General features: G+C 33.3%; 1 protein-coding gene across 1 annotated transcript in view; it reads right to left on the reverse strand.

Moving 5' to 3' along the window:
• Nucleotides 1-3,827: 3,827 nt before the first annotated feature.
• LOC129753268 (ras-specific guanine nucleotide-releasing factor 2-like) overlaps nucleotides 3,828-10,984 on the reverse strand; it is a 56,167-nt gene continuing 49,010 nt past the window's right edge. The window contains exon 5 of the mRNA XM_055749065.1: nucleotides 3,828-3,975. Within this exon, the coding sequence (XP_055605040.1) occupies nucleotides 3,828-3,975 (148 nt within the window). The remainder of the gene's footprint in view (nucleotides 3,976-10,984) is intronic.

Below are 10,984 nucleotides of genomic sequence, written 5' to 3' on the forward strand. Positions count from 1 at the left end.
ACAGGACGATTTTCGACGATGCGACCCCTTCCCTTGATCCAATCTGTCCCAAATTTGGCATGAGACCTTGTACTAGGCCTAGGATTTCAAATAACGGGTCATTTAGGGCACTCTAATCCACAAGCTGGAGCCTATTTCGTCACGTTCGCCGTGGTGTAATTGGCTACTGCGCCTTTGCAACTGAAGCCGTTGTACTGAAGCAGAATTTGCGGTTTCATTTCCCTTCGGTGAGCCGTTGTATCTTTTTCGAAAAATTTATAATATTTACGGCTTATGTTCTTTCTTTCTTTGATATCTCATTATGTCTCAAATACTTCCTATCACCTTCGAAAATGTGATCATTTTCAGGTACGAAGATGTACCAAAACGACCTCAAAACATTAGAATTTAAACATTTGAATGAAATCATTTTATTGTTCAAACCATAAGTCAAAATGTTCGTCGAACAAGTGTTAAATGAATCCAAATCTATGATATCAAATGCTCAAAACGTTTATATTTGTCGTCAGAAATGGTCAGAAACGGACCCTCATCTAAGGAAAAAAAATCCGTAAAAACATGCTTCGGAAAAAAAAGATTGTAGATCAGCTATGGAATGCTAAAAACAATAAATTTAATGTTCGTGTAAGCTGAAGTTAGAGCTACACGTTGCGCACAAGGTCATTATTAATGGTTTTTTTTAAAAGATAAGACCACACAAATGTAAAAGAGTGGTGTAAAAACCGTACTAATCAATCCATCGACATTCAAAATTGTTTCAGTCACAATAGACAAATTTTGAAAAGTGGATGGGAAAGTTGACGCAATGAGAAAAATATTTTGTCATCTTTAGATTCTCAAAATACGATTTTTCGAACTCTTTGTCAATTTGCAATTTTTTAGATTCTTTAACACTTAAAATCAACTTTAGTGAAGGGGTTAGGTTAGCGTGATTTTTATCTGGTCTGTTAGGATGCGTCCATGAAAAAAGTAATAATGCAGAATTAAAAATTTAATCAATGAATTAATTGAGGATTCCAGTGATTTTAAGTTGGGTTTAAGACACATATGGTTGTTTGCTCAAAATGCCACGATAGTACAATTGATGAGTTCAATATGATTCGTTTATCCGCACATGCATCGTCTCGGTATACAAATGAACTTGATCGAGATGCAAATGATTTTAAAGGGTTTGAAATTCCCCTGCCTTCCCGCAGCCTTTGAAACGAGAATGTCAGAAAAAACATTGAATGATCAGCCAGACAATATCATTCCAGTCGGCATTTCTAAGTTGCAGCTTAGTTGTTTACCAGCTTTAAGTTCCACGTAGATATGTCTATCATTGGTACGATAACAATGATTTTAACGCGATAAAGCTTATCTTTGATCAACGATCAAGCTATGCTGCTCCCACACATAATGATTTCTGTGAAATGCGTTAAAAAGAAAAAAAAAAACGAAGAAAAAAAAACATCACAATTGTTCTAATTATTTTATCAAAGCGTAGTTGAGTTTTTCGCATCCAACTATAAATATAATAGACTAAACTACAAACTGATGATTAACTTTACGCAATAAACTATGAATATAATGGATTCAACTGTAATGGTACAATTGATTCAACTGTAAATATGATAGATTCAACTACAATTGTATAATTGATTTTAGGCATTCAGCTATAAATATAATAGATTCAATAGATGTACATTTCTGGTTGACCTCTAATATTTAACTTGGTATAGATATGATGGATTCAACTGTAATGGTATAATTTATTCAACTGTAAATATGATAGATTCAAATACAAACGTATGTATTAAACTATCGTTAAATCGTAAATGTGAGACCAGTACGTGTTCCCTGCAGCGATCGTAGTGCTGTTTTTAGGGCTCAGTCGGCAGTTCCTGCTGTCGGTTGCAAAGCGCGAGCGCTCTCTGGCAATGAAAAACATTTCCCTCTACCAGTTCCTGGCAGCGGTCGTGTAGAAGGCAAGGTTGCCGAAAATAATTCTGTGTTTTTGAGCAAAATAATTCTTTTTTTCTGTGATGGATTTCTGTGATGCTTTTTCCTTGAATTTCGAAGAAAATTCTCACATTTTTTCACATTTTAGTTGGGCAAAATCTATTAACATTACCAATCTTATCATACTTTTCTAATTCAAGAAAAGAAATCTTAATTTAGTATTGTCCAAAAAAATTACAATTTCGGAATTCCATTCAAAATTTAAAAATTCTGTGAAATCTGTGAAAATTTCAAAATTCTGTGTTCTGTGACACAGATTCTGTGATGAAAATTTGTTCAAAATTCTGTGAAATTACAGATTTTTCTGTGATTTCGGCAACCTTGGTAGTAGGCCGTCAGTTCCTGGAATTCAGAAAGGTACGCCTACTCTGGCTGCCCACGAAATCAACGTGGGTCTCGACGTTCCTTTACGATCCCGGCAGGATTCCACAGGAAATTAACATTATGGTAAGTTAGCGTATGACGGATTGATGTCATGATATTGAGTGAATTTTCCCCTCACAATGTCAATCTTCACCGGGTGCTGATGCACAGACTTCTAAGGCCGATGACATAGTGAGTGCGATGCGAAGCGAATTGGCGGAAAATTTACGGACGCAGCCTATGCGAACTCGAGCGGCGGAACAAATTGACATCTCCTTCGCCGCGTTGAGTATGTGGCCGATGACATAGTGAATGCGATGCGATGCGAATTGGCGGAAAATTTACGGACGCAGCCTATGCGAACTCGAGCGGCGGAACAAATTGACATCTCCTTCGCCGCGTTGAGTATGTCAGGTTTAAGCTATTCACATACATTTTCATCAAATGTGGTTCACCGCATTGAATCGCATTCACCGCATCGCATCGCATCGTATTCACTATGTCATCGGCCTGTCAGGTTTAAGCGATTTACATACATTTTCATCAAATGTGGTTCACCGCATTGAATCGCATTCACCGCATCGCATCGTATTCACTATGTCATCGGCCTAAGGACGTCTTCTGGGACCGATTGGTTAAGACGCACAATTTGCTTGGCAACCATGCATCAAGATGCAAAAAGAATAACAGCGGAGGAACCAGGACGTGTATATCGGTATTTCCGGTCAGATTTTTTAGCATTTTGTCGGCTAAAACGAATTAGATGCAAAATGCTGAAATAATCAATTTAAAGAAAATAAAACGTAGCCATATAATTATTCCGAAAAAAAAACATCAGAAAATATGATAACTTCCAATATGAACCGAATTTAAATTTACAATATTTATAGTTCACCTCATTGAATCAATCATAGAAATAAAATTGAATCTATCATATTTATAATAAAATCAATCATATTATTACAATTGAATCTATCATGTTTATAATTAAATCAATTATATTATTATAGTTTAAACTATCATTTTTATAATCAAATCAATCATATAATTACAGTTGAATCAACTATAATTATTGTGAATTTATGACATCAATCGTACATTATAGTTGAATCTAAATATTATATTTATAGTTGAATGCACAAAATCATTCATACAACGATAGTTGAACGTTTTACATATATTGTTGAATGTACGAAATCAATCAGATTGTATATTATATGTATTGTTGAAATTTTAATAATTATAATTGGTCGCGAATCAATCAGATACATGATTGAATAAGTATAATTGGATTATTGTTGGGAATACCATACTTTTTTCTCCGTGAAGGCTTATTATCTTGTAACAAATTAAACAAACACAAAGTGAAAAGATAGCTTTTAATTGAAAGAAACTTAGTGTATAGATCAATAGCAACATTGTAAAGTTCCCAAAGTTCATTTCTTTCTTCTGGAGTCTAACGTCTATCTCGCCGGGATTAAGTCCCTATTTCTATTGAAGCTTTCCTGTTGGCACTCGATCGTTTCCCAGTTAGAAATCATGTGCTTTCCTTGTGGCATATTGTCGTAGGTCAAGGCAAAGATTAACAACAGCAAGAGGTAGCAATAATTGCTGCAAATGTTGTGTTTACATTTTTAAATTTGCATTTTTAGCGAGCGGGAATCACATTAGGAAGCCGGTCAACAATTTCACTAAGATCTACGAAACGACACGGCTAGCTCATCACGATGCGGCATAATTGGAAGATTATTGTCAACCGTCAAGCTGTCAAACGGTGCGGAAGAAAAGTGGTTTTTTCTGCTTGATTATAATCATCCAGTCGAATGTGTTTGCATTTATTAATATAGCAATTCTTTGTTGTTATGAACTTTTTACTCTAACAACTAGCATGCTCAAAGAGTTCCATACTGGCTGAATAAAGGTTTCCTGTAAGTTGTTGTATATTGAAGTTACATTACTTAATCCGGTTACTATTTGATGGAAATTTGAAAGGAAATTTTAGAAAAAAAAAAAATATTTACTCTACCTTCGTTTTCATTGTGTTACACTTCAACTGATTAATTTTTTATATATAAAATCATACTTTGCTTAAGGTCCAAAATAAAGTCACTCCGATTTCTAGAACAACTGAGATCATCGCCGAACAGGTTGTGGTTTGATTGCCAGCTTATTTCATTTTCATGTTTTTTTAACCACTTAAACCACGATCGATTGCATAATTGAATAGCACATTTTACAGCACAAGTACTCATTCAGAAAATATTCAAGTTTCTCATCCCTGGCTTTCGCACTCAAAGCGTCGATGTCATTTATTCTGAATGTTTATGATCAGTTGTTACTTTTTAAATGTTTATTGATTATTACATCATGAAGTGCGCTAGCTTCCACATTAAGATGCATCTTCAGTACCGTAAAACGGGGTAACATTTATCACCGGGGTAGCTTTGATCAACATGAAATTTTTCTACATAATCATCAATAACTAAGTCTAATGTTAAAATATCTTAAAACTTTTTTCTACGTTTAAAAACATGCATGTTAAGTTTCAAATTGGGAAAAACTTAGTTTGTTTTTGGAAATTTCAAATGTTAGTATAAATGATATTTTAAAATCTTGAAAAATCTATTTTAGCGAAGGCTCGCAAACAAACACCCTTCCTGATGAAATCAAAGCTTTAAGAAGCAGCAGGTTGATTTATGTATCAGTTAAACTTTTTTCCTTGGTAAATTTATAGATTTGGAGTAGTTTTTGTTGTATTTTGAGGAAAATTTTTGATGTTTTAAAAAAATAGGGACGTTTTTCAAGAGTAAGCCAGTCTAGGACAAAAGGCTACAAACCCTATCAAATGGTGAAATTTGAAGGAAAAATGTAAAGGAGAATAGTGTGAGGGCCTAGAGGGTTGAATGAAGGCAAAGTTTCTTTTTTTGTAGTTAAAATTCTATAAGTAATGTTAAAAAATTTAGTTCCTTAATTTATGCAACATCATGGTCCATCTTCCCATTTTAATTGTTGTTCGGCCTGCCTAAGTTTATCAATAACTAGCATTTGTAAATATGATGAAGGATTTTTGTATCCTTTATGATCAAGAAAACTCGTTAAAACCGTCAAAATAGAGACTGATCAATGTCACCCCAAAACATCAATTTCTTAACAGAGACAAACTTGATTTTTAAATCAAATTTAAAGTAGTCTAATAAATTTCTGCAACCATGTTTTACGTTCATAAAGGTGCAGTACTGGTTGTAAAAATATGAAACATACCACATTCTCCTTAACAGAAAAAATAATCGAGAAATATTGAAAAAGTGATCATTCTTACCCCGGTTTACGGTACACTAAAGTTTTCAGTTAATTGATTTTCAAATGTAAAAATAACATATACCAGCATCATTGTTGATGTTCAACCACCAAATGACACTTCGTGCGATATTCCAAATTTGAATGTAGGCACGTTATTAAGTTATCGATAATTCAAGTTCGCCCAACATCAAGCCCTTACTATGTATTCACCTATGCGCGGAAGTATGACACCGTACGAACCTGTCAAATGTTGGCTACCGGCCTATGCGTATGCCGGTTCAATGACTTGTGAGTAGATACATGTCATAATTAAAACCGGTAATGTACTTACCGCATAAATGATCGCGCTGTGCCACATACGATGTTAGAACACACAGACTAGGGTGACCCAGTGATTGACTTTTGAATCATTCATTAGTATTGAATAAGATATTTGCATGGACAGAAAAAGTTTGAAAATTTTGAAATTTTATTAAAATTAAAGATCTCTAGAAGATATCATTCCCCCTAGTTGTTTTATCAACGTTAAAACTAAGTTAAAAGAATTTTTAAAAACACTTCTACATGTCCAACATTTAAACACAATACAAAGGCTAACCTATTTTCATTGTTGAACCATTAACGGCTCAATGGCTTCCGATTAGTAACACAGTAAGGTTTTCAATTATTAGACACACTTTAATCGACGATATTCGAGCTCGTGCCTATAGGTCAGTAGTAGCTGAGGTACCCGTAATAGTTGCAAATCAGTGATCAACGACGACGGAGCAACAATGCAATTGTGCTGGAAATGGTCAATGTTGCGGCTGTTACCTTCATCTCCGAGCGTTCTAGGTCAGTTCTGGTTTACTGGACACAAGCACAGCATACAGTTAATCTAAGGTTACCTACAAAGAATGGACGGATCGAGAGAGAATAATATGGAACTGATTATGTCATACAGTGGCTTGAAAAGAGAACCGTGTATCATATCATCACGTGGTAAGGTTCCGTGGCAACGAAAATTTTCAGCTTTGAAATGCTAAATAGATCTGTGTTTGAATAAAATTTAAAGGCAGTTTTATAAAAAGACTCTCATGGGTACAACCTAACATCTTGACGGTTAACATTTCACTTAAACTTGCTTACATCAAAATTCAAAAAGTCATGAACATCGGCTCAAAAAATTGAGATGCCAACCACTACGCAACAATTATAATCGCTTACATTTATATGAAACTTTTACATTTTTTATCAGATAGGGTAGTTCACGTATGTTGGGTCGTTATGGAATATGACAACGCTATTTCTAGAAATAAAAGAGAATACGTTACATGTTCAATATGAAGATAAAAGCTTTGTCCATCGGAACATATATGTACATTAGACTGACTCGATTTAGGGTCATTTTTGAATATCTTAAACCCTGGGGTCTTAAGACTTTTGTTTTGGTTCAAAACGTATCCATGATTTTTTGCAGAATTTTTAAGTAACGTTTACATGAGTAAATTTGGACTTTAAGGTTTGTATGGGAAAATTGAATATTTTGTACTGAAAAATCTACACCATTATTGTTTCTTCTGTGCAACAGAGCCTGCTAATGGTTTTTGTGCCAATTTATAAATTCGTCAAAAGAAATTTTCCGCTGAACAACTTTGTAGAAGACCGTAACTTTCGATTTTGGCACATGTGCCAATGAATCGATTTTTTTCATATGGCATCCACATAGAATACATAATATTTTAACATACAAAAGAACTTTAACTTTAGCTAAATGTTCTTTGGGTGTTCGAAACATGATTTGAACGCTGCTGACGTGTTTCGATGAAAAACAAAAAAAAAAAACAATTGAGGTGTTTTTCCTCAGTTTCTTGTAGAGTTTTAATAATCACTGGATTCTTCTTTGTCCGGATTTTGTGTTGAAAAATTCCAAATGCTCCGATTCAATTTATAGACTAGGGTGGAACCATATACTAGGTGGACTTAATTTGAACTAAAGTGAAACTTTTCAAGATATTTTTTCTCGAAGCCCTTTACCTGGTTTATTTTTCGTTTTAATTCCAAATTTCTAGTTTTAACTTTCTTTCTCAGATTCCCAGAACTTCGAGCAGTATGATTAAAATGATGTAAACTTTCCCCCCCCCCCCCCCCCCTTCTCCCCTAACCATAATACGGCCTTGGGGGTCATTCACTAATTACGTAAGCACGATTTCGGAAATTTTCAACTCTCCCTCCCCCCTGGTAAGACAAAGTAAGATTTTTCAAAACCCCTCCTCCCCCCTTGTAAGATCTTACGTTTTCTATTTGTTGAGAAATTGACACGTTTTTTTCAAAAATAGCTTGAATATACTAAAAATTTTGCATCTATGCTCCAAGCAAAGCACATTTTAAGTAAAACTTCTTTATAACTGCATTTGAAAAGAGCATTTTCACAAAACAACAGATGAACTGTCTTAAACAATTATTAAAAAAAAAACATTAGTTTAAGACAAAGCATGTTCGGGGTAAAAATAATCTTCCATAATTTATTCTATACTACTAGAATTGGTGCAAAAATTATTAACGACAATAACGTTGTCAACAAACATAAAAACTTAAACTGATTTCAGCGGGTAAGCGATAAAGTTTTAGGGTTTTTTTAGAGTTGGTAGTGTCTATCACTGAAAAAAACTGTCAAGAAATTCAATATCTAAAGCGCCTCATATCAAGTTTTAAAGATTTTTTTATGATGAAGTCATTTTCGAAATATGATGGATTCAAAATCGTGGTGTCAAATTGCGCACTTTCCTTTTGGTTTCTATAAATTTTTCAATTAAAAAGATCGTTATTGATGAAAAGTGTAAAGCGACGATCTTATTTAATAACGTGATTTAGTGTTATTGATGGCATATTGGTTTGAATTGGTTCTCTATCAATTTTATAGAACCAGGAATTTTTTTATTAATTTAAAGACATTAGAAGATAAATAACATAACATAAAAAATAACCAACAAATAGGTCGTAAAAAAAAATAAAACCTGAGTAATATGGTTTCGGATGGCTTTGACGAAAAATCAATGTTACATTTCTTACGTAATATTTTTGGGAACCCCCCCTACCCCCCTACTAAGAGATCGTAAGCAAATGTGAACCCCCCCCCACACCCCCCTCTATGTGTTTACGTAATTAGTGAACGGCCCCTTGAGTGCGAACTTGAGAACTTGTTCCGGTTTTTCTACCCTCTCAAAAATCACCTAAAGGGCAACCGAAGGATATCGAGAAAATCGGAGTTTTAATTTGGATGCCCGAAAGACAGTCCTATGGTGTTAACGAGATATGATGTTAACTCGATTATTTTTTGCTGTAGAAATTGAATTTTTGAGACTTCTTCATAACTCTGACATTTTAAGGCTATCACAAATATATCACAAATTGCTCCAAATCTTATGTTATCTATTTTAAAGTTTATATGGCAGCTCAGACCAGGGCCGTGCGAAGGACTCGTCCATGAGTGGGGGAGGGAGGGAGGTGGTTTTCGAAATTGAAATTTAGCTAGAAATACCAAAAATAACAAAAAAGGCACGGGTGTGGTTCGTAGTAGATAGACTTACAAAATAAAAACAACAGTAACGCCAATTTTTGCATGGGCTAAAAGTAGAGCTTTTTCCAGTTCATTACCACGAAACGTTAAAAATATTTGGTCGGGGGACCTCCCATACAAAATATTTTTCTGAAATTTTTTATTTGAAATATTAAAAAAGTATATTTATTTTAAGCGTTTTACAGTTTCAGTGGTGCTAGTTCTTTAATTTTAACTTTCGATAATATTAATTGAACTCAACATACTCATCCCAAATCCGTGAAAATTAATCAAAATTATTTTTAACGAGTTACAGAAAATACGCAGTTAAAACAAAAAATATTGCTTTTAAAAATATCTCCTAATAATAGCATTTTAAAAGCGGCTGGCAAAGCTTGTCAGCAGTTCTGGAGGGTTGAATTATCTGAAATCATAAAATTTATCTGTAATTATATGAATCTATATATGGTTCCATCTGAATCCATCCTCGTTTGATTTTCAGATTGTGAATACATTGGTGAAATTTTAAATAAACAAGATAAAAGATTAAAAAAAGTCACTAAATACTTGAAACCACTTTAACTTTTTTGTGATAACGTTTATGCAATCATGATGAACAAATTGATGACATGTGATGAAAATGATTCTTACCAAATTCTACTCGCTAATTTTTAATATCTATTAATTTAATTTCTTTCAATCTGCCTAAAATTTTAATGATCTCAAAATGTTCTTAGTTAAAGAACATAACTTTCGTCAAGAAGGTCCTTCATGTATTAAAATTTAAACAACGAGAAAATATTTAATTTTCTCGGTCATTTAACGGATCCAAAACAAGGTGGTTTTAGATACAGTTTTAACATTTTTGGAAAACAATATCTCATTAAAAAACGTCATACAATTTTTGAATGAAGAGTTAATCACCGTAAATTTATTTTTTTGAAATTATAATATCGGCTATATCGGTGAAATTTTATATTCTTTGAGAAAGAATATTCAAGAATTGAAAGATTATAGATGGAACAAGATTAGACTAAGGTGAAAAGATGTCTATAATCTTTTCAATTCTTAAATATTCTTTCTCAAAGAATATGAAATTTCACCGATATAGCCAATATAATAATTTCAAAAAAACGTCATACAATTTTTAAACTTATTTATTGAATTCAATAGATGATTCAAAATTAACGAACTTTTCGAAATATGCAAAACGCTTTAATTTTTCTTTTAAAAATACCTCAAATGCGATTTAGTTAATACAGCATTAAAAATTCGTTTAAAATCTATTATTATCCAAAATTATTTTACAAAATTGGGGAAAACTGAACAAAAAGAAAACTTTGATAAGTTTGTTTTCGCAGGAGTCAAAATGACTTACGGTCTTGGAAAAAAACCTTTGCCAAAAAAACCAATTCAAAAGATTTGAAATGTTTCAAAATTTTATCAGATTAGTGTAGAATTTTCTTAAATAATATATAGGGGAGAGTGGAGAGTAACGTGGGCCATGGGGAAACATGGGTCACTATATATATCTCAGCTGTGTGTTGAGATAAAAATATGTTGTTGAATTATGTACACATCATATGCTTCTTTCATTTAACTAGCCTAAAAAAAATGTACTTACTGAATTGAACAAGTACCCCGAAAAATTGCTTCCGTGGGAGACCTAAAGAACATAACAAAATAGACTCATACGCTTATAGATCTTAGTTTTTGTCATGTTCATTCGCGTAGGAAAGAGATTTTTGATGAAACATCAATAAGGACTCACAAACGCATCAA

This window comes from Uranotaenia lowii, chromosome 3 (genome assembly GCF_029784155.1).
Source record: "Uranotaenia lowii strain MFRU-FL chromosome 3, ASM2978415v1, whole genome shotgun sequence".
Classification (NCBI taxonomy): domain Eukaryota; kingdom Metazoa; phylum Arthropoda; class Insecta; order Diptera; family Culicidae; genus Uranotaenia; species Uranotaenia lowii.